General features: G+C 34.7%; 1 protein-coding gene across 9 annotated transcripts in view; it reads right to left on the minus strand.

The window, feature by feature from the left end:
• The window catches only part of HMBOX1 (homeobox containing 1), a 189,804-nt gene that overhangs the window by 80,768 nt on the left and 82,948 nt on the right, over positions 1 to 26,088 (minus strand). For all 9 annotated transcript variants that reach the window (XM_032332292.1, XM_032332289.1, XM_032332291.1 and 6 more), the window contains exons 3-4: positions 23,024 to 23,500; positions 14,353 to 14,438 (exon numbers count right to left, since the gene is read on the minus strand). In XM_032332292.1, the coding sequence (XP_032188183.1) occupies positions 14,353 to 14,438; positions 23,024 to 23,500 (563 nt within the window). The remainder of the gene's footprint in view (positions 1 to 14,352; positions 14,439 to 23,023; positions 23,501 to 26,088) is intronic.

Below are 26,088 nucleotides of genomic sequence, written 5' to 3' on the forward strand. Positions count from 1 at the left end.
GAGCTGGATGCTTAACCAACTGTGCCACTAGGCACCCCATACTTATTTGTTTTTTTTTTTTAATTTTATTTATTTATTAAAGAGAGAGAGAGAGACAGAGACAGAGATAGCAACAGAGATAGCAAGACAGCAGGAACAGGAGGAGAGGGAGAAAAAGGCTCCCCCCACCAAGCAGAGAGCTCAACACCCAGCTCAATCCCAGGACTCTGGAATCATGACCTGAGCTGAAGGCACACACTTAACCGACTGAGCCACCCAGGACCCTACTTATTTGCTTGTAAATGCATAAAGTATCTGTCCAGACACTGGTGAAGTGCCTACCTTCTGAAAAGGGGATTATGACTAAGAGACAGAGATAAAAGAAAGATTTAGCCCTGTATACCCTGTGTACATCTGAAGTGTAAACCACATGAATACATTTTCTAATGTATTAAGTAAATTTATGTTTTTTAATTTTTCACTTTTAGTTTTTTAGGTTTTTATTTCCATAATAAGAATACATAGAAAAATCTTAAATTTCATTTTAGTGACCTAACTCTGTTCAAAAAATAATTTTGAAGGATTTTCACTTTCCCTTCTATCTTTTAAAACAGATTTATTAAATATAATTCACATACCATGTAATTCACCCATTTAAAGTGTACAATTCAATGGTTTTTAGTATATTCAAAGCATTGTACAACCATCGCCACAAATGATTTCCCTACCTTTTGAATAATAAAATGAGGATACCAGACAGAATTCTGGCAAGGTCAACAGGTTGAAAATTATGGGGCAGAGAAAAGGAAGATCTTGCTATAAGAGCTGAACTTTCTATATATTTATACTGAACTTTCCTTCCTACTTTCTAACTCTCAGTATTAGCTATAATTATGTAAATAATATTTTTAAGGCAAATTTGTGTACATCAAAATGGAATAGTAATGGTGAAGAAAGTTTTCCATGCTAATATCAAATGAACTTACACAGTATTTTTTTCAGATGGAAAAGGAAGGAGTATTTTAATAGTTCCCCCCCAATGGACTGTGCATATTCTCTGATATTACACTAAAACCTGACAAATGATATATTCTTAAAGGTTAGCTGCAATGTTGAATCTGAAATCAACTCACTAACATGTTTTTTTAGACTCTTACATTAAAATCCCTAATCTATCATGACATTTTTTATGTTAGTTTTAGGTGTCAATATAATGACTTGATAAATTTCTCAAGAAATGATTACCACAATAAGTCTGGTTAAAATCTATCATGATACATAGTTAAAATTCTTGTGTGTGTTTAGGATAAGAATTTCTAAGACTTACTCTCTTAGCAGCTTTCAAATGTACAATAGAGCACTGTTAACTATGGTGCCCATGCTGTTACATTATATCCTGAGGATTTATTTGTAAGTGGAATTTTGTACTTTTTGACCACCTTCACCCATTTTGCCGACCCCCTAACTCCCTAACACTGGCAAACACCAGTCTGTTCTCTGTATCTATAAATCTGGGGTTTTTTAAGATTCTACATATAAATGATATCCTATATTTGTCTCTCTCTGTCTGACTTATTTAGGAATAGGGTCCATGTTGTCACAAATACCCTCAAGGTCTATCTATGTTGTCACAAATGGCAGGATTTTCTTCTTTTTTATGGCTGGATGATATTCTACTGTATAGGTTACTTTCACATCCTAGTTTATAAATATACTGAAATGAACAGGGGGTGCTATATATATTTTAAAGTTCATTATTAAGTGGCCAAAGGCTAGAAACATTATGGTTAATATATTTAGTCTCAGGAAGTTTAGCTTAAAAGAAATCAATCTGGAGAGGGACTAAGGAGTATAATAATGATAATAACATTATCATATATGATATATATCACATAATGATATATATCATAGATCATATAATGATAATAATAAGACTTCTAGGGCATTTACTATGTACCAGAAACTTTACATAAACCAACTAATTTAATCTCAAAACCCCTGTTTAGGTAGGTATTATTATTATTCTCATTTTCCAAAAGAAGAAACTGAGGATTAAGATATTCAGTAATGTGCACAAAGATATGTAACTAGTAAGTGACAGAAAACATATATATATTTTTTAAGTTTATTTATTTATTTGACAGAGATAGAGATCACAAGTAGGCAGAGGGGCAGGCAGAGAGAGGGGGAAGCAGGCTCTCTTCTGAGCAGAGCCCAATGTGAGGCTCAGCCCCAGGACCCTGAGACCATGACCTGAGCTGATGGCAGAGGCCCAACCCACTAAGCTACCCAAGTGCCCCCCAAAACATATTTTAACCTTCAATGTCATGCTCTAGACCACTGCACTATACTGCATCTATAAACTGTAATGCTATGTAATGAACACTGGCTTTGCAGCAAGACAAATGGCAATGAGCTGTGTGACTATGGGGAAATAACTGACTCTCCTTTAGCCTCAGTTTTCTTGCCTGTAACTGAAGAAGTTAACACCTGCCTCTCAAATACATAAAACAGTTAGCAGAGCATCTAGCACTTGGTAAGTGTTAAAATAAATTACAGCTAAAAATAAAAACCCTCCAAAAAGAGAAGTTTAGCTAACAAGGTGCAGAGCAATAAAATGCAGAGCCACTGGTTATCCACAAATCACTTAAGAGGGCTATGTGCTCTCCTGGTAGGTTGCCTAGCACAATGATAAAGCTGAGCTTTATATACATTTATATACATGTATATATACAAATATATAAATTATACGCATTTATATATAAATATACAATAAAAGTGTAAGCAACAATGGTTCAAGAGATATTGTTCTTACTAAATATTATTATACATGAAAATTATTTTAACATATAGCACTCAAACATTTCAAAGACATTCTTTATGTCTAGAAAAATCAAGACAAACTGGTAATATGTCTTCTAAAAAAATATTTAGCAACAAAAGGTCTTGGGTACCATGGTCAATCTTTATATTCACAGCAGTCAAAGGAGAAAAAAATGCACTCTTATGAAAACAGCATATTCTAGTCTTTAAAATGTCTCAAAACATTAAATAAAGATCACATTAAGAATGTTTCTAAAGGGGTGCCTGGGACTGCTCAGTGGGTTAAGCCGCTGCCTTCGGCTCAGGTCATGATCTCAGGGTCCTGGGATCGAGTCCCGCATGAGGCTCTCTGCTCAGCAGGGAGCCTGCTTCTCTCTCTCTGCCTGCCTCTCTACTTGCGATCTCTCTCTCTCTCTCTCTCTGTGTCAAATAAATAAATAAATAAATCTTAAAAAAAAAAATTTCTAAATCTCTTCCCTACGTTCTCATCAAGAACAATGACAGCAAGCCTAGGGTAATGTTATATTGGATATGTACATTAAAATCAATGTGTTGGAAACCAAGAAACTGTCCACAGATCTGCTTGGGAGCAGATTTAGAGACAGGTCATTCAATATTTTTAAAACTACTACAGGAAGCAAAATCTCAAGCTTAAGTGAGTAAAAACTATGTCTTATACTCAGGCATAGTAGGGCACAGGGGAAGGGTTATTGCTCTATCTAAAGCAAATTCAATTTGGTTTGTGGTTTGTAATCTTGCTATTTTAGGCAACAGGCAAGAGAAAAGTATTTCTGCCAAGGATAAAATCATGTAGAAAAGTGCTGGCAACCTTTGAGGTATTAAGGACCTGATAATCTACACTATTCTATAGTGGAGATTCTATATGCTATCTGCAGCCTTCAGTACAAGATAGAAACCCTATCCTTTAGTTAAGTAACAGCCAAGTGTAAGATAATCACTATTTAAAAAAAAAAAAAAAAAGCACAGTTTCAAAGATATTTAAGGAAGAAATAACACCAACTCTACATCAATTCTTCTAAAAACACAAGGGAAAGAAACACTTCCCAACTCATCTTATGAGGCCACATTATCATAATAATAAACTACACCAAGGACATTACAGGAAATGGAAAAAGCAAAACAATCCCTGAACAATACCCCTAATGAGCACAGATACTACAATACTATAATACTCTACAGTACTAGAGTATCAGCAAATTGAATCAAAACATATACAAAGGATAATACATCATGAGTCAGTGGAATTTTTCCCAAAGTGCAAGGTTGGTTTAACGTGTGAAAATCAATCAGTGTAATCCACCCTATTAACAAGACTAAAAAAGAAAAATCATGAGGTAATCTCAGTAGATGCAGAAAAAGTATTTGACAAAAATACAACATCCACTCATGACAAAAATTCTCAGAAACCAGTAACAGAGGAAACTCCCTTGAAGGGGATCTTGATAAAGGGCAGCTATGAAAAACCTAACACTAAGAACACACTTAATGGTGAAAGAGTGAATGCCTGCTCCCTAGGCTTGGAGAAAAAGCAAAGATATGCGTTCTCATTACTATGTTCAGTTTTTAACCAGTGGTCCTAATCAGTGGATTGAGGCAAGAAATAGAAATAAAAGGCACAATCACTGAAAAGGAAGAAGGAGGGGCTGTCTTAGATGGAAGCAGTTCATGATGCTCCAAATCAATTACAAAGATAACTGATCACAGATCACCATAACAAATATAATGAAAAAGTTTGAAATATTGCAAGAATTAATGAAGACACAGAGTGAGCAAAGTCTGTTAGAAAAATAGTTCTGGGGGCACCTGGGTGGCTCAGTGGGTTAAAGCCTCTGTCTTTGGTTCGGGTCATGATCCCAGGGTCCTGGGATCGAGCCCCACATCGGGCTCTGTGCTCTGCAGGGAGCCTGCTTCCTCCTCTCTCTCTCTCTCTCTCTGCCTGCCTCTCTGCTTACTTGTGATCTCTGTCTGTCAGATAAATAAATAAAATCTTTAAAAAAAAAAGAAAGAAAAATAGTTCTGGGGGCACCTGGGTGACTCAGTGAGTTAAGCCTTTGCCTTTGGCTCAGGTCATAATCTCAGGCCCTGGGATAGAGCCCTGCATCGGGCTCTCTGCTCAGTGGGGAGCCTGCTTCCCCCTCTCTCTCTGCCTGCCTCTCTGCCTAATTGAGATCTCTCTGTCAAATAAATAAATAAAATCTTAAAAAAAAAAAAAAAGGAAAGAAAAGGAAGAAGGATAATTAAGTCTACTCACAGATAACATGATTGTCCAAAGAGAAAATCCTAAGAATTTTTTAAAAAGCTACAAGAATAAATGAATTTAGCAAGATGAGAAAACAGAATATCAATATACCCAAATCAATTATTCTATGACTCAAGAAACAAACAACTAGAAATCAACTTTAAAGATAGTACCAATGTAATAGTATCAAAAATGCAAAACAGAGATAACTCAAGAAAATATGTGTAAGACTTATACACTGAAAACTAACATGGTTGAGAGAAATAAAGATCTAAAGAAATGAAGGATACCATGTTCACGGATTAAAACACTCAGTATTAAGATGTCAATTCCTAATATGAACTGACCTATATTCAACATTATCCCAATCCCAATCTCATTACAAATACCTTTTTTGTAGAAACTGACAAGGTAATATTAAAATGTATATGGAAATGCCAAAGACCTAGAATAACAGTGATCTTAAGAAAGAAAAACTTCAAGACTTACTACAAAAGTCTTGTAGTTTTGTATTGTTATAAGGATAAACGTAAAGACCAATGGAATATAACAGTCAGTCCAGAAACAGACCCAGGCATAAATACTCAGTGGATTTCTGACAAAGGTGCCAATGTAACTGAGTAGGGAAAAACTAGTCACCTGACCACTGCTGACCATTTTCAACAAATGGTGCTCCAACAATTGGAGATACATAGGGGAAAAAAGTAGGTCTTAACCTTTACTTTATGCATACACAAAAAATTAACTTGAAATGGTTCATAGACCTGAATGTACAATCTGAAACTATAAAGCTTCCAGGAGAAAGCATACTAAAGTCTTTCAGACTTAATTTAGGAATATTTTCTTAGGACACAAAAAGCATGAACCATAAAGGGAAAAAAAAAGATAAATATAACTTAAAATGAAAACATTTGCTCTTTGAAATATAACACTAGGAAAATGAAAATGCAAGCCTGAAAATAGGATAACTGTTATATCCACATTTTCAAGGACTTGTACCCAGAATATACATAGAACTCTTGTAATCAATAGTAAGGGAAACAATCTGATTAAAAAACAATGGGTAAAAGATTTGACAAACATTTCACCTAAGAAGATACATGAATAGCAAATGAGCATCTGAAAAGATGCTCAACATAATTAATCATTAGAAAAATGCAAAATAAAACTAGAGTGAGATGCTATTACATATGCACTAGAAGGGCTAAACCTAAAGAGAAACACAAATACTAAATACCAAGTGTTGAAGAGAATGCAAAGCAACTGGAAATCTCATATACTGCTGGTGGGAGTGCAAAATGGTATAGCCATTTTGGACCACAGTTTGACAGTTTCTTGAAAAGTTAAACATATACTTACCAATAACACCACAATCCTACTCCTTGGTATGAAAAAACATATATCCATGTAAAGCCATGCAGACAAATGTTAACAGCAATTTAATTCATAATTGCCCAAACCTGGAAACTACTCAAATGGCCATCAACTGATTAATGGATAAATGAATTTTGTTATAGCCATTCCATTAACTAGTATTCAGCATTTAAAACTTAAGAACTATGGATACATGTAACAATACTAACGAATCTCAAAAGTATCATAAGTGAAAGAAGTCACAAAAAGAAAGAAGTGACACATAAAAAAAGGTACATATTGTATGATTCTAGTCAATGACATTCTAGAAAATGCAAAATTATACTGACAGAATGCAGATCTGTGGCTGGCAGGGACTTGCAGTGGGGTGAGGTATACGACTGCAAACGGGCAGGAAGAACCTGATGAAATACCAAAAATGTTTTATCTCCTAATTTTGGTTATACCACTGTATAAATGTGGTACAATTCAGAGACCAATACTCTTATACAAATTTTATCTAAATAAAAGTGACTAAAAATAAAGGAATAAAGCATATTTCCCCTGGATATCTCAAGTTTTGTAATATCAAAAGATACAGTTAAATTTACCTAAGTTGACACATGGTGATATTAAAAGCTTTCTTAAAGGCCATAAGAGTCTGAATGATTGTTTAACAGTTTTACAGACCTCTCAGTACCAACACCCTCAAACTTGGTTAGTTTGGTTAGCTCAAGCTTCAGTTCCTTACCTAAGGAAGTTACTAAAGTTAGAATTTACTAAAGTTAGAGGTTACTAAAGTTAGTAACTACACACTACTAAATCTACTATGTCTTCCTGACAGAACAAATTATTTGTAGCAACTGAGGCCAAATCCTTTGATTTAAGATCTATCGCTGAGTAAACATCAAGAGTTAACAGAATAATTCCTTAACGCATAAAAGACCATACTATAGTTTACAAAAAATGGTATTTATCCCTTCAAAGCTTTTTTCTGCAGGAAGATATTTATAATATTGCCTGATGACTCACATGAACTACAGCTGAACTTTAGATTTTGCTGTTTTATCACAGAAACCTTCTGACTTATTTACTAGGGTATTCTGTCACTTATTCCTGTTGCTTTTTTTTTTAATATAAGGAAAATTAACTTATGTTAAGTAAGAAATAGTTTCTAAAACTGCTAAAGTAATATTATACTACAGGTAAAGACTTTTCTCCATCATCTTAGGAAACAAGAATTAGTGAGAAGCAAAAATGAAAATGACTAACTGGGGGAAAAGCCACATCTATGTCTAACCTTTTAAAGTCACTTTTGTCGAAGCTTATGGTGGAACAAAAATTTTTTAAATATAGTTTCTACTTTAAATACAGGTGGAGGAAAAATCTTATTCTCACTTGCAAACCAACCTTCTTAACTTTGACATTAAAAATGTGCAGTCCTATACACTGTATTTGAGATGATGAAAGCCTTGATAGGACAATGAATTTCAAGAATTTCAAGAATTGTAGCAAACTGATTTTCTAACAATAAAAGTATCTTCTGAAGTTAATTTCACCCCAATTTCTTACTCAGCTATCACCAAAGTGAGAAAATGTGGGTATTCAGATATAGAGGCTGGACTTTTTCTCTAGGAAAAGGAAAACATAACCTTATGTGTTATGTTTATGAGAAAATAGTTTGCCAGCAAATTGCAGAATATAGAAGAAAATGAGATAAAAAAGCAAGAATTTTTTGAACCATGGGACAACATTTGTTCTTATTCTCTAGAGGCTCCGAAACAAGAGAAAATCCTAACTGCACTGTGCAAAAATTTTTACATTGTTGGTAACTGCAGTCCATTCAAAGATCTAAAAAGAAGTTTTCTCCTAACAAACAAAAACTTTAAACTTTTTCAATTTGGAGACAGATGTTAAATCTCAAATATAGAAATTTGCCTTTTGTAGACAGGTAACTGCCTTCATATCAGAGATCTATCTAAAACTAGTGAAATTCATTATGCAGGAATTGATAAAAATCTTGTTAAATGAGCTTGACAATTAGTTATATTTCGTTATATGACATTAGGACAATACAACAGTCTGTGATATATGCCCTACCAACATTATAACTTTATTCATAACTGCCAAAACTTGGGAGGCAATCAAGATGTCCTTCAGTTATGAATGTCTGAATAAACTGTGTTAAGTTCAGACAATGGAATATTATTTAGCACCAAAAAGAAATGAGCTATCAAGTTATGAAAATTAAGGAATCTTAAAACCACATTACTAAGAGGAAGATGCCAATATGAAAAAGCTACATATTCTAGGATAACTTTCTGGAAAACGCAAAACTGTAGAGACAGTAAAAAGACAGTGGGTGCCAAGGGGTTAGCAGGGAGAAAAAAAGGGATGAACAGGCAGAACACAGAGGATTTTTAGGAAGTGAAACCGTAGCATCATATTATGATACTATAATGGCAGATACTTGTCATTATACTTTTTTTAAAAACCCCACAGAATGTACAAAACCATTTACATATAATGTAAACTATGGACTTTTGGTGATAATAATGGTGTCAATGAAGCTTTACACATTATAACAAAAGTAGCACTCCAGTGGGAGGTGCCCGTAGTAGGGAGTCTATGCATGTGGAGGGGGTAGGGAATAAACAGGAACTCTGTAGTTTCCACTCACTTTTGCTGTGAATCTAAAACTGCTCTAAAAAATGAAGTCTATTTTTAAAAAAGGATACTGACACTTTAGTTGGTTTTTAGTATCTGGTCTGAAGTTCTCCATTTAAGGACAGGATCAATATATACCTATCTCTGTAAAGAAATTATTATAATTAGATTGAATATGCAGTGTTTTCAAACTTCATTTTAAACATAAATTTAAAAAAGGGAAGTGATCTAAGTACAGTTGGAACATTTCTAAAACTGGTTCAGAGCTTTCTCTACACAAATTCTTACATTTTGGGAATGAGACGGTAAGACGCACACTGGTTAAATGAACTTTGTTTAATTTTTTTTTTTAAGATTTTATTTATTTGTCAGAGAGAGAGAGAGAGAGAGCACAGGCAGACAGAGTGGCAGAGGGAGAAGCAGGCTCCCCACAGAACAAGGAGCCCGATGTGGGACTCGATCCCAGGATGCTGGGATCGTGACCTGAGCCAAAGGCAGCCGCTTAACGAACTGAGCCACCCAGGCGTTCCTAAATGAACTTTGTTTAAAAACAGAATAGAGGGGCGCCTGGGTGGCTCAGTGGGTTAAGCCGCTGCCTTCGGCTCGGGTCGTGATCTCAGGGTCCTGGGATCGAGTCCCGCATCGGGCTCTCTGCTCGGCAGGGAGCCTGCTTCCCTCTCTCTCTCTCTCTCTGCCAGCCTCTCTACCTACCTGTGATCTCTCTCTGTCAAATAAATAAAATAAAATCTTTAAAAAAAAAAAAAAAAAAACAGAATAGAATTTGGGGCACCTGGGTGGCTCAGTTGGTTGAGTGTCCAACTCCTGGTTTTGCCTCAGGTCCTGATCTCATGGGTCATAGGATCCAGTCCTGTGCTGGGTTCCAAGCTCAGAGTCTGCTTGGATATTCTCTCCCTCTGCCCCTTCCCCTACTCATATGCTCTCTCTCTCTCTCTCTCTCAAACAAATAAATCTTTAAAAAACAAAAAACAGGACAGAATTTGATAACTCAAAAATATTCTTGTAAATACTTGGTCAAAGCTTCTCATCTTATAAATAAAGAAAATGAGGCTCAGAGAAGCTACATAATTCTTCCCAGGACCCCAAGGCTATTTAAGACAGAAGGACTAGAACTTTGGTATTCTAGAGTTTCGTGGTTGCTTTTTCATTACACTACTATCACTCAAGAAAACAGAATTGTGTTAGATTTCTTAAAGTTCAGAGATGTAAATTTTTTCTTCTTCATCCATTTTAAGAGGATATGAATCCAATTAGTGTATTTTTTGGCTGATAAGCACTCCCTCATGCTCTGCCCACTTACTCATTTATTCTGCCTCCTTGATTTTTCCCAGCGGTCATTTAAAAAGAAAATCATATTTTAGTAATTCTAAGAGCCAAAGAAAATGTTTTATCATGAAAGTGAATATAAAACCCACGTGTGGGTTATTACTAAAGCAAGGGCTATGTTCCCCATCCCACCATTGTTAGTCAGAATTTAGAATCCTGCTCGACCTCTAACAGAGGTAAAAATCTACCCTTGGTGGGAGCAGCTGTGACTCTGTGAAAGAAGCTACAAATAACATGCTGGGAAATTCAGCAGGCACTGTTATTATATCCTGTTTATACTGTCATTTTTCCTATCAGTAGGATATTATTTATACAGACCCCACCCATGAACTTCTTGTTTATCTTATTATAGAAATCCTCCAAATCTATAAAAAGAAGCCTCTGTATTTGTTTCTGGAACAAGCACATGTGTTATAATTTTGCACCTCACTACATTTTTTTTATTTAGCATTTTCTTTTGTTATGCTTGTTCTCATTTTTATCTCAAGGTTGATTTATTTCATTATTTCACATATTAGAGTTGAACTTAACTTTTATTTATTTATTTATTTGTTTGTTTATTTGACAGACAGAGATCACAAGTAGGCAGAGAGGCAGGCAGAGAGAGAGGAGGAAGCAGGCTTCCCGCTGAGCAGAGAGCCTGATGTGGGGTTTGATCCTAGGATCCTGGGATCATGACCTGAGCCGAAGGCAGAGGCTTTAACCCACTAAGCCACCCAGGTGCGCCTGAATTTAACTTTTTAAGACTCCATTATAGGACAAAGATTCTGGAACGCCACATCTTAAACTTTATTTTGGGGTAGATTTCATCAGGTAGATATTCCTCTAAGATACACTGGACTAATTTGTTTAAAGATAAAAAAAGTGCCTATATACTGAGATCAGGTACCCATGGTGAGTTAGTCCTAAATGCTAGAAGGCTTCCTTACATAGGCTACCTGTGCCAGTATGCCAGTAATGAGAGCCAGGCTTTATACTGGTTCTCACCAACTCACTATTCTGTAACTGGATCTCTTTTCTAGAATGAAAAGCCCTGTCCCTGAGTCTAGCTTGATGGCTGGATGGGCCGGATGAAAGCATAACACAATAATACATGAGAAATACATGAATTCACCAAGTTTATCAATGGGACAATGAAACAATGCGGTTGTAAATCATCCCCACTCCCCTGCCTTATGTAAATAATTCAATTAAAGCAGATAAGAGAAAAAAATGGGTTTCCTTAAGGGCAGAAACTCATGCTGCACTTTTGGAGTAAATAAATAATTATTTTTGGAGAGGGAACATCACTGGACAAAGTCAATGGATAAATTTTCATATGTATAGCTTGTGTTAGCTTCACTAAAATTCCCTTTACCCTACAAGACAGCACTACAAGGTAGAGAGGTAAATAAATCTCTGAAATCTTCAGAGAGCACGTATAATGCTAGACTCTCAGGATATATAAGAAAAATCACAGCATTTAAAGAACTCTAAATGCATAAACAAATGCATAACTGAAATGGAGCTTAGTATCTAAGCATGGTGAACTTAGTGTAATTGATTTTAGAAAAAAAGAGAAATCTACAGGAGCCAAAGCGATCAGAGAAGTCAGAATGAGGATAATAACAGCTAATCTTGATAAACACATTTTTATAAGGCTAAGGTGAGATGGGGAAAGGCATCCTAGGCACAAACGATTTGTAAGGATCCAAGCGAGAATTCTGAAAATGGCAAGGACCTAAATTTAGCTAAGGAGAATAGTGAATAGAAGATGACAATAAAAAGGAGGCTGGTGCCAGACTATAAGGAGTTTCATTTTTCAGACAATGGAGAACTATCAAAGATATATGATTAAGGGAAAATGCACCCAAGCTTTTCGAGCAAAAATGAAGAGGAGGAAGAATAAGTTGGACTGAGGTTGAAATGGGGAAAGAAGTTTTTAACAGCATCAAATCCTATGGTTACCACAGCAAAAGAAAGGTCCATGTGATAAACAGATATTTTCAAAAACAGGAGATGGCATCATGATGACTCTTACTGAGTGGGACAATGTTAAAACTATGCCAGTCCATTGAAGTTAATGTCAGGAAAGCTTACCAATCTCCTAGAATAGTAGTTCTCAAACCAAAATTACCTGGGGATCTGATTAAAATGTAAATTCTGATTCAGTACATGTAGAGTGGTACTCTGTATCTTTACATTTCTAACAAGCTCCAAATTAGCTCTTCCATGGACTACACTTTGAATAGCAAGATGCTGAAACATCTTTCATTCTCCCTTTCCAAAAAGGCAAGGCTACTATGTTTAATCCACTATTGTATAGCTAATCCTTTTTACTCCTAAGAAATTCCATTTAAAGGTACTTTATTATAATTTACATCAAAGTCAGGTGGGTTTCAAAAGCTACTATTTTAAAAGTCTAAGATGATTCAAGATTCAGAGTATTCAAGATGCTGAGAAATATTTCCACCTGGAAAAAAAAAATCAACTCTATAATACTGTTCTATAACACTACAATTTTGTTCTTTTCTGTAGGGTGGCAAACTAGAAGATACTATTGCTTATAATCTTGGAGGCAAAGTAAAAGTCCTAAAGAAAACACTCCATCTTTTCATAGTGCCCATCAGTGGATTTTGGTAAAACTCACTTAACTTGCCCTTATAGTCCCGTTAGCATATTCCTTAATCCTTGGAGATAAAGGTAAGAATTTATTTTAAATATTTTTTGAAAATTATAAAAATTAAATTCACACACCATTCCCCCGTTTAAGATTTCTAAATGGAAGGATATGCCTTTTATTAAAATCTTTTACCGTGAACAGAGGCATCATTTATAAAAATATATTACTAGTGTTATATATTATACACACATACATGTATTAAGATTGGTTGACCTTACATTCCTGGGATGAAATTTAAGACTCCTGAGGTCTCAAGTTTCATCTTTAACCATATTTATGGTCAATAACAACCTTTTAGGTAAATTAGCTTCAATATATATCGATGTCTAGAGAACAGAAATGATATCTTAAAACTGGAAGGTACTGTATGATCAGATCCAACTATTTCATTGTAGAGGTAAGAAACTGAGATGCAGAGGCTAAAAAGCCCAAAGTCACATAGCTAATGGCATGTGAAAAAAAGGTGGGAGGAGGAAAAATATAATTTTCCTATCTATTAATAGACAACATACAACAATGTATCAACTATAAAACGTAGTTAAAAGAGTTTCTGGTTCCTCTCATGACTAGGGCATAGTTGATTTTATTAAGGTCTTATAAACCACTGATATCCAAGAAGGGAAGACTACATACCAACAAAGAAGACATACTACCCCAGAATTTAAGAACTCCATAAAAAAAATGCAGTCTGAATAGAGAATGACACATATACACCACACACTGAAGATGAGGCTGTGGTGGAGTGGGTAATGGGATGAGATATAAAGAACAAAGAGAAACCATGATAACTCTTATCTTCTCAGTAATGGTTTGAGGAAAGCTTTCACATAGAGAAAGGTGGTTAAAAAAAAACAACAAACAACTTCCTTTACTCTCATGAATCATTTTTTAATTGGTAAAATCAGGAATTAGGAGGACCGTAAAGCTTTTAAAAATATGAAATGTAGATAGCAGTTGGATGTGCGTGTGTCATGAGCTTTGTCACAATTACAAGAAAACCACAGAACCCTTCTTTAGCCATAAAATGGGGAATTTTGTGCTTATCACAAATGCTATAAAATTTACTAGCACAAGGAAAAAAAAAAAATCACTGGAGAAGTTCCATGATACCAGAGACAATGGGTTTTAAATCACAGGCATACATTATTATGCCTAAGTTGACAGGTCTGCACTGCAATGCAGAAATGCAAGCAATATTCCAACATCTGCACCAGAAGGCAGAGACTAGACATGATTCCAGAATAAAGGGCTCTTCAGCTCTTACCTGTAACCTGTGCAACAACTGCTTGGGAAATCCTCCGATTGGCAAGAAAGGCTTTGATTTCCTCTTTTATCACACTGCTGTCCCTCCTAACAAAAACAGAAGACAAGACCAACAATGTATGTTGAAGGTAGAAATCCTCATCTTTGCTAAGAAAGGTGAAGCAGAGAGGTGGGGAGAACATAGAAAGAAAGGACACAAAAATAAAGGTAAACAGACCAAGCTTGTGTGAAAATATGAAATTAAAACAAACCAAGAAACACCAAATATTCAAGTCCTAAAACATCACACCATCAGACAGACGTGTTAGTGAATGCCACAGGAGATATAAGTCTCATACCAGAGGATGGTTAATCGCATGCTGTGTATAATTCACATTAGGAACAAGGCTGCCATATGGTATATACTAAGTTTCATTACTGAGGAATGAATATACCTTACACAGACAGAAGCCCTAGAAAAATAAAAAACAACAACAACAAAAAAAATCAGTTGTGAGTAGCTTGTGAGCTTGCGTGTTAACTACACAACTGCATAAATATCATGTTTAGTCATTTTAAAACCTTTGTTAAAGGAACAGAAATCATCATCATTCTTACAACTGCTAATATATTAGCCATTTTAGGAAATTTAATTTGCCTTCTTTTTCCTGTTAAGCCAAAAAATAAAAATAAGTGGGAGGAGGTGAATATAGAATTTTTTAAATATAAAAAAGGTATTTATTTATTTCCTATTATATGTAATATCTAGAATACTTAAAATTATGTCATACTATGTCCTTGAGATTACATATTATGGACCTAATTTTTCCTCTACCAGAAAACAACAAACTCTCAAAAGACTAGACATTTACTAGAATAACAAGGAGAGGCAAGACTTCTATTTCCCCATCAGAATAATAAAGTAAAACTTATACTGAAACCCTTAAAGCCAACCAATTTCTCGTTGAATGCTTTATGTCCAAGAGGATTACATAAGTAAAGCACTGATTTTTCATCAAGCTCAAAAGCAACACAGAAGAGCAGTAATTTATAATCTCATATAGGGTCAGCAAACTATGGCTAAATCTGGTCTCCCATCTGTTTTTATACAACCTATGAGCTAAGAATGGTTTTCACAGATGAACACTTGCAATCATTACTTGGTGACAGAGAACACTAACTCTGAACATGAATTAAGCTAAGTATCATGTCCTCCCCACCAAAAATTCCATTCTTCTCATTGGTAGACCTGTATTTTAAAAACTATTTCCAATTACTAATATTCTATATTGAATTTTGTCAATAAAAATTTGTGATCTTTTTGTTTTCTCTTAGCTGTAAGTATGTGCATTATATTCTCAATTTTGCCTCTTGGCCACAAAGTATAAAATGCTTACCATCTAGTCTTTTCCAGAAAAAGTTTACTGACCTTTGATCTGAGATAAAGAGACCATGAAATCTTTACAAATCATTTTGTAAATGAACCACAAACTTCTATTTAGGAGCTCAAGTCTCTTTAAAGATTATTTGAAGCAATGAAAGAAAAGATCCTGTTCAAAAAGAACCAGCTGTGATTTGACTTAAAGCAGGTATTTTAGCCCCTTGGTGAGGAAGGGGCTATACATTCTGTTGGTGGATTCCATGTTCCCTTTCAGGAATTTTGAAAAAGGTTAGAGAACCAACAGTAGGGACAACTTTCAATCTGAAGCTCTTAATAGTGCATTCCTGATCTACTGGTTGGAAATCCTAGTCAAAAAGACTTCTAGGGAAAGAAAATAGTCTGGGGCCTAATCCAATATTTAAAATTTCTCATACTCACCTAGATTCTGATCTAGATACTAGCTAGATTCTTTCCAAAACTTTCACTTATTTATATTTGAAGTTATTTCTTTGAAAAATATGATTTTCATTTTATTTAAAAACTGTGTATGGGAAAGAAAAAGGCACAAATAAATACACTTTAAAGTTAAATAAAACTGCTCAGTAAAATACAGATAGGTAGAATAGGCCAAATGGCTCGCAAATACCCACCAATAAGCAGCTGAGCAAGAGATGACTTCAGTGGTATGACATTCACTTGCCTTATGTAACTAAAACAACTAAATCATTTAGTTTCTGATAGAACTTCAAAATTAATCTGAAAAATTTTAAATAAAGTACTGCATTGAAATATATAGAATAGCCATCTAGGAAAATGAAAACTGAGTTTAAGAGAGAATAGCATGGAGAATATTAGGAGAAGGGAAAAATGGAGGAGGAGAAATCAGAGTGGGAGACTATGGAGACTATGGACTCCGGGAAATAAACAGAGGGTTTTAGAAGGGGGGATGGGTGTGCCCAGTGATGGGTATTAAGGAGGGCATGGATTGCATGGAGCACTAGGCGTTACACGTAAATAGTGAATCATGGAATACTGACATCAAAAACTAATGACGGACTATATGGTGACTAACATATACACACATACACAAAAGAGAATATTTATTAGGTTAAATTAAAAATGTGCTTTTTGTGGGGGAAATGATTAAATGATATTTTCTTGACTACTCATTTAAATCAATTTATTTTAAATTGAATTCACCTAGAGTAGACACTAAATCATAAAGAGAAGATAACACTCAATTATTCCAATAGAAAATATCCAGTTTGTGAATTATTCACAGCCTTGCAGTACAATATTATCAAGGACTGCAGTAAGACAGAAGGAACTTCAAAAAGTCTGCAAAACAGCAGCAATTCACTTACCCTCTCATAGACTATATTTTTAGATTTACTTGGCAAGTTTGTAAGTACCCACAATGAGTTAAAAAAAATAGTAACAAAACCTCTTTTGTCAACTGTTTTACCAGAGAGAAGCTTTTTCAAATCTAAGAAAAACACAAGACTTAAAAAATAAGGTTATGCTTGGGCAAGTGATTTAATATAGCTGGACCCTGGTTTCATCATTTAGTAAAATGAGAACATTAAAGCCCTCATCACAAGACTCTTGAAATTTTTCTCTACACACTGAAATTAAATTTAAATGAAACATAGTATTAAATGTGTGTATATGTATATGTGTATAATATATAAATAAATTCTTCAATGTAAAAATTTTTGAAACTGTAAAAGCATTCAATAAACAATGATTATTATTTTATAAAACACCAGAAAGAATCTCATGTAAAGAAAAAACAAATGATCTGCTGTAACAACCTATGACTGAAGTAAACATCTGCATGAGGTACTTTAAGGCACCATGGAAAGATTTCTATGAAGTCAATTTAGACACAAGCAGTGATGTGTCATCTAGTTATTTTCTTTCTTTTAAAAAAAAGATTTTATTTATTTATTTGACACAGAGAGAGATCACAAGTAGGCAGAGAGGCAGGCAGAGAGAGAGGGGGGGAAGCAGCCTCCCTGCTGAGCAGAGAGCCAGATGTGGGGCTTGATCTTAGGACCCTGAGATCATGACCTGAGCCGAAGGCAGCAGCTTAACCCACTGAACCACCTAGGTGCCCTGGTCTAGTTATTTTCACTAGGTACAGATATCCCCTGCTTTCTAAAAATTTGCATTATGCCTCTCTGCTTTTATAAAAGACCTACATAGAATGGTAACAGCATTTTTTTTTTTTGTAAAAGTTTCAGTTAGTGAAAACGCGTACTAATGGAGCTCTTTCCTAAAAGTGAAGTGGCATAACTCAAGCTTTCAGATAGTAGGGGGAACCTGCATTTTCAAAATAGTAATAGTATTCAACTTTCAGTTGTGTCCAATTCTCTTGTGTATTTCAAAGATCTCCAATCTATAGGTTAACTTGTTCTTTAAACTCTCAAATATCCCCCCTTATTTAGTCTTGAGCTGCCTCTCCTACTGTCCACATAGCAACTCTGTGAAATGAGTTTCTTGGTGTGGAAACTCCTTTGTTTACTCCATATTTAATTTTCATATACTCTCCTACTGCTTGCTTTCTCCCTTTGTTTGAAAATTTTCATCCTCTTTAAAAAGAACGAATCCCTTTTCTTCGCTTTTTTTGAGAACCGATTTTTTCAAGTTTTTATTTTATCACCCAGCACTCATCACAATTCACTTACAAAATTTCACATTCCTCATGATTTGTATTCCTCAAGTCTTATGAAATTAAGAGTGAAACACAAGTTGATTTTTCTTTGACTCCAAAGCTTACTTCCAAGATGAGCTACCAGTCTACTGGCATCAAACCACTTCAAATCTATGTCATCTCCTCCTACCACCTTTTCCAAATCACAGCCACCGTGAATTCTTCTATCTGGGTGCTTTCCATAAAATTCTTGTTTCCACCTTCCACTACCATTAATTTTATAACTTGCTAAATTTTCCATTGTTATCTACAGACCTTTTTTTTTTTTTTAAGATTTTGTTTATTTATTTGACAGACAGAGATCACAAGCAGGCAGAGAGGCAGGCAGAGAGAGAGGGGGAAGCAGGCTCCCTGCTGAGCAGAGAGCCCTATGTGGGGCTTGATCCCAGGACCCGGGGATCATGACCCGAGCCGAAGGCAGAGGCTCAACCCACTGAGCCATCCAGGCGCCCCTCTACAGACCTTTCTTAACATCCAAAATGAATTAATCAGGAATGCCTCTTTGTAGAATCACCCTTTCTTTAAGATACAATATAACTGTCATCTAGTCAGAGAAGTTCTCCCTGATCCTCACAGCTAAAAAAGATCTCTTTCTTCCAACAGCTAACTTTATCATTTCAATTATACTACTCACATGCTAATATGTTACATGCTATTCTATATTATAGTCATTCCTGATCTGGTCTTATCGCTCCTACTAGCCTGTGAAGTCTTTCAGCACAAAGATTGTGTCTTATTCATCAGGGGGTTTGCATATAATAGAGCTTAATTTGTTCAATGAATGAACAAATTTGAAGTTGAAGATAAAAGGTTGTAAAATGGCAAACCTGATCTAGATAATTTATAAAACAGCTCTAAATTCTTAATCTCAAATATGTTTAAGCTTCCCAAATCAGAATGGAAAGTTATTTGTGCTAGCTCAAAATGGCAATCCTTCCATTTCTGGAACAAAGACTATTAAAGACTACATGTTTAAAAATTAAATGCTTTAAGATCTTCCATATTCTCTCAGTTGATATATACTACACATTCTTTAGGACTCCTTAAAGTAGCCATCTAACTCAATGACTTCCAGAGATGGAGCAATACCTACAAGGACAGACTATATCACAGATGGGAAAATACAATTACATACAAACTCTTTAACTTTTGAATAAGAATCTCCTCCCTTTGATTTCTACAGGGAGATAAAGCATAATTTAAAATTTTTGAAGATAACTTTAAAAGGAAAGCTACTCTAATGTATACACAACATAGTAACTGAATTTAGGAAATAAATATCCTAAATCGCCTATTGTTAGGGATACAGTTGAGCACTTGGAATAAAGTCCTGCATCTTATATATATAATACAAACACAGTCATAAAATTTAATACATGGGTAGTTAAGAATAACGTAATATATGGCATTGTTTATGAATTCTTGATAAGCCTCATTTCAATTGTTATTTTATAGTATATATATGAAAGAACAGATCTACACTATAATATTAACAAATATATACTGACATATAAATATATATGTTAATAGATGCAATTTAAAAATACTAGTATGTATATGGGTTTTTCATTCTAGCTTTTTGCTTTAAAGTCCTTCCTAAAATGTTATATATTCAATAAATTGTTGAGAACTCACTATCTAGGGTTTTTTTTTTTACCCCAAGCAATTAAAAAGTGGGAAAAGTAGCAGTTTCTTTCTTTCTGATTCTTTCTTAACAAGTTTATCAGGTATACAGTTAAAAGTTAATTTCTACAAAAAATTTCCTTTGTGTACCTTGAAATTTTTAGGTGTCAAGTCTATGAACTCAATGGGTTATGTGATTTATAAAATACTTATGACTGAGTGTTACAAAGGTTGGGAAATGTGAGCACGCAAGATGTGAATTATATATGATTATCTAGAAAAGGAGGCAGGAAGGCATTTAGATACCCATTCTCCCCACTTAGAGCCCACCAAATCTAATCCACTACAATTCATAGTGTTGAGTGATTAGCAAGGGCAGTACAGCCCTATGTGGCACAGGATACTCAGAAAAATTCACTGCTCAAAAATTTCTCTAACATTCTACCAAATAAAAATTCCTCTGGTTAGTAACTGATCTGAAGTGGCAAATACCATGGGGGTGGGTAGAGGGAGGGAGGAGCAGCCCATTAAGTCATTCACAACTTCCACTTGTGTTACATCATCCACTGTTCTTAAAATCTTACTGAAATCTACAGACATGAAAAACTTAATTTACAGAGGCAACAGATACCACAGACATGGTAATAAAGACATGGGTTAGAATTCAGGCTCTACCCACTTTAAATTTTCTTGGGCTACTTATTTAAATTTAATGAATCTCAATTTCTCCGCTGTACCTCATACATAGCATGGTTATAATGATTAAAAGTGAGAACAACCATGCAATAAACCTCTCCCTTTGACCTAAGGATCATTATTACGTGCAAACTTGAGGTGGGCATAAAGGAGGAGTGCAGGTGTGGGTGAGGACACAATGGCAGAGAACTACAGAGAGCCAGAAGGTTCAATGAGACCCTTAGATGATTACAGAACCAAAGTAGCAGTTCATAGAAAGAAGCAAAGAATAGGGTAAAGATAAAAGTATTGTAACTATGCAATAAGTGGCAGTAAATTCAATGCAAAAACATGCATATTTTTAATGATAAAACTTGAATGTGTGTTAATTGTGGGATTTAACTACAAATCCTAGTCACTGCTAAATAGGTTTTCTATTTTGAGAACACAGTTGTATTATAACATTACGCCAATATAAGAGCGAACAGTTGAGTTTTTAGACCCTTGTAGTCAAGTTTTAGACCCTGGCCAATATTCAGAGCCTTTTGTTAACAAGAAAGTTTCCGTAAATTTTGTGGTAGTCTAATACACGTTTGGGAATTAATTGTTATGTTAAAAGCTTATTAAAACTGACCAATGACAGCAACAATATAAATTTTATATTGATATCCTCTCTACTCAGGATAATTAAAAGCTAATCTTGTTATATTTCAATGACTTAAGTAACTTCTACTTGACGTAATGGTTCTCCCTTTCAATCATGACAATGATACACATGTTAAATTCATGTTAACTTTGGCCAGCTGTTTTAACAAGTGAAAATGAATTCAAAACCAAATTAATCTCTTACACTTTAAGTTTTAAAAGTTTAAATAACAGGGTTCTATGGCTGCTCTATAAAACCATTCATTACAGGAATTACATTGTAATCTAGATGGAAGAGTCCATTTAGTTCACAATTCCACACAAGGCAGTGCTACCCTAAAAATAAATTCGGGACAGTTTATTTAAAAGAGTTTACCACTGTGGTACTAGAGAATGGATCTTCCATATGCAACATTAAGTCACCATCATACCGTCTTCAGTCTTAAAAGCCTTAGGAAGAACTATAACTCAACACTACAGGTTTTGACTTTATTTTGACAAATTTGTGCTACAACTTCTTTATCTACTGTAACTAATCTATCTGCAGGCTTTCCTCCTACTACAGTAGTGATAATCTATTGAAAACAATACTTTTATGATGTCTATTCCTACAGACCTGTAAAAAATCCTTAATTCCAAACAAATTAAACATAAACTACTTGTGTGGAACGCAAATCTTCCCAAACCTGTACTGCATCCTAAAATAATATTCTTATTACCATAGTCTAGAGCTCATGCAACCTTTATAAAACTGAACATGCCTTGCCTTCTCTACCTTTTACTATTCCTTTAACTTTAAATAAAGTTCCTATATTTCAAAACAAAAGCTACCCTTTTAGATTTAGCTCAAATTCATCCATTCACTTAACATATTAAACCCTTACCATGTGCCAAAGACAATTCTAGATCCTGGAAACACAACATTCAAATAAAACACACACTTACTGGCCTCACAGTGTTCCAGGTCCAGTGTGAAGCCTCTCCTAATTACCTAGAAGAAGTGGACTTCTTTCCTCAGTGTTTAAAACATTTACCTTGTAATACATAATATATATACATACATATGTATGTGTGTGTGTGTGTATATATGGCATATATTAGAACTCTGTGTATGTGTGTATATATATACATGTATGTATGTATATACATGTATGTATGTATATACATACATATATATATGTGGTATCTATTAAATTAGAACTTTAGCTTCTTAGGGATAGAAACCATGTTTATTTTTCTTCCGAAGAACACAACTTTTTATATAATAGGTGCTCATAATTACTTTATTGTGGTATGTTAGAGTGAAAAACTGTACACATTCTATATCATGGTAAAATCATCTTTTCTCTCAAAACTCGAAGGACTGGAATGTGTTAGCAATTCAGATGTTAGCAATTAGTACTATAAAGAGAAGGTTAACTTCTGCTTTGATAAACAGAATGGAAAAGGCTTATCAGGCAGCAAAGAGAAAGGGCTATGGTAGAGAAAATTTGAATTAAAATCATAAAACTTGAAAATATTTTCTTTCACCTCCAGCAGGAGGAGGAGGAAATCATAGTTCTTATGGGTAAGTAGCTGAAATACAGTATATTACTCAAAACCAATCTAAGAACAAACACATTTGGGGGACTCTGAGTAAGCAAAAGAACTAACCTCATTAATTCCTCCACTTTATCATCTACATCTAGGTCCTCTTCTGAGGCTTCAAAACTGTATGACCTCTGACCCATGCTGTTTGCATGGTATCGAGTGGGTGACATTTTTCCATTGGATGTGGATAATCGCTCATTATTCTCCCTCCCATTTTGATTGGTAGTGCAAGGCTGTGGGGAGGTATCATAACTGTTGCTAGGAGATGGGGACATTCCAGAATGCTGGGTCTGTGTGGAAGCTGTAGCTGTGGAAGAAGATGCTGGAACATTGTTGGTACTATTCCCATAAGAACTTCCTCCATAGCTGGACCTTCTTCCAAACTTGTCACTATGCTCTTGATCAAGACGGTCCAAAGTTTCCAAGGCATGCAGAATTTCATGTTTAGTCATTCCAGTACGCCGAAGGCGTTGAAGCAGATCTATCTGCTCTATGGTAAATCTGGGTTCATCTGTATAGTGAGACATGGTTTCCAGCAAACTAAAAAAAAAAAAACAACAAAAAAACCCTTTTATTTACAGCATATATCAAAGAACATATCATTATAGAGAATGCTGAGGGGAAGATGCAAAATATTTCGACATCAATTTCTTTACTGAAAATGATTAACACATTATTATAGTAACAGTTATTATCACTCCATGCTAAAATGTTTTTGTCATGACAAACTGGTATAGTTACTGAGTTTATTAGCAGACGGACATTAGGTGTAACATAAAACAATTTATTTTTTTTTTTTTTTAGTATTTTATTTATTTATTTGACAGAGAGAGAGAGAGTGCGATCACAAGTGGGCAGAGAGGCAGGCAGAGAGAGAGGTGGAAGCAGGCTCCCTGCTGAGCGGAGAGCCTGATGTGGGGCTCAATCCCAGGACCCTGAGATCATGACCTGAGCCAAAGGCAGAGGCTTAACCCACTGAGCCACCCAGGTGCCCCAAAACCCAATTGCATATGGCATAAAATTTATACTTTCCTCAATTTGGTAAATATCTGAACCAAAATTTCAGTTATGGCAATAATCCCAAAACAGCAGATTAGATACATACACTTTTAATCCTAGCCTAATTGTGATTACTCATAGGTGGCTTTTCCATCTCAAATTCATTACTCTACAGTAGAGTACCATTAATGAAAAGTTGTTGCAAAAGCAGTTTATATTATCTTGTTTTACTAAATATCAGCAAAACTAACCTAAGAAGTCTGTTATCTTCATTTAGTGTAAACAAATGACTTGGTAAGGTAAGCCCAGGCAAATACTAATAACCAGCAAAATTATTTAAATGGAAAAGAAGGTACATAAAAAAATCTTAACTAAGTACCATTTCAACCACCACTTAGCAATTTCATTTAGTATCTCATCTCTGTAATGCAATCTCTCTTAATAGTTATCCTGAGAAATGGATCTTTCATGGTTGTAGCCAAACTATTCATTTTTCTCGGGAAATTCCTTCCACATCATGTTTCCTTTAACTAACACAAGAAACTAGCATGCCAGAAAATGTCAGCGTTATAGCAATATTAATTTTAAGTAAATTATCAAATTTAAAAATTCTCACTACTTAAATTCCTTTCTTATAAAACCTGACTTTCCTAATTTAAGATTTTTTTTTTTAATTTTTATTTTTATAGTTCAAATGCCAAAAGGATGCATGGCATACAGTAAGTTCTTAATAAATGTTTGCTAATGGAAGGAATTTTCTCATCCTTTACATGTAAACACCAGTTCTGGGTCAGTTCCCCACAGCTGTTCAAAGTCTGTTTCTTCATCCCTCTATACTACAAATTTACTGAACATTCACTTCTAGGCAGGCATTGGGCAAGAGTTTCATAGAATATAATTTCATCTGATCCTCACAACTCCCTATGGCAGACTTTTAAAACACATATTAGTTGACTGAATCATTGAGGAAACGAAGTCTGAGTGGTTCTATACCTTGCAAAAAATCTGATTTAGAGTAGAAAAAAGATTTAAACCTAGATCTTACAGACTACAAAAGCATATATTATTCTGTTTTCCAACATATAGCGGGACTTACTGGAATCCTATGATTTGGGATATAGGCTATTTAACTCTTTTAAGTCTCCAGTTAAAACCACTTGGATAAAATCACTCTACTGATGGACTCGAGGTCCTAGAAATAGGATTTTAAAATTTAAATCTTTGCTCCATCTGGAATTTATATTTACTTAATGAGTGTGAAAGGATTTGGGCTTTAAATTTTTCCAAAAATTGCATAGGTGGCTTTACTGAGTAATACATCTCTTCTCCTCTAATCTGAAATACAACATTTCTCATATGCATAATTTTCACACAAATCTCTATCTATCTTTGGATTGTCTATTCTATTCCACTGATTGTGTTGCCTTTCAAATCCTTCTAACAATGAGCAGGCAAAAATCTAGAATTTTTATGTGAAATCTCCAGTTGTAGAGACAGGATAATTAAAAATAAAAACAAACACATTTTGCGGACCACAAATAACATGTTGCAAGCCATTTGTGGTCAGAGGTCACATCTTCTCCTTTCTTCTAATACTCACTGTGACAAGCTATCCATGATATAAGTCCTATTTTCATGATTTTTACATTCTTTCTTGATTGCCTGGGTTTTTTCCCTCCAACATTTTATAATGAAAAACATTAAACATACACAAAAACTAAAAGAAATTTGCAGTCAACAGTCACATACTATATTTTACTGTTAACATTTTACTTGCTTTATAATGTTAACTACCCCTTCCCTTATGTATCCATACCTATATTCATCTTATTTTTATGCATTTTAAAATCAGGTACAGACATCTGTATACTCCCTCCTAAACACTTCCACATGCATTTTATTAACTAGAACTCAGTATTTGTAGGTTTTTTCTTTTGAGGTAAAATTTACATAAAAGAAAATACACAAATCTTATGTTTACCATTCTATGAGTTTTGAGAAGTACATGCTGTAAAAAAGAAATATATATATAACTTGTGAAAATGCCTGTGAAGATACAGAATATTACTTCCATCCCAAGAAGTGTCCTGTTCCCAGTTAATCCTTGGCCCCTTCTCTCACAAGGAGCC

The sequence above is a fragment of the Mustela erminea genome, chromosome 2, assembly GCF_009829155.1.
Source record: "Mustela erminea isolate mMusErm1 chromosome 2, mMusErm1.Pri, whole genome shotgun sequence".
Taxonomy (NCBI): Eukaryota; Metazoa; Chordata; class Mammalia; order Carnivora; family Mustelidae; genus Mustela; species Mustela erminea.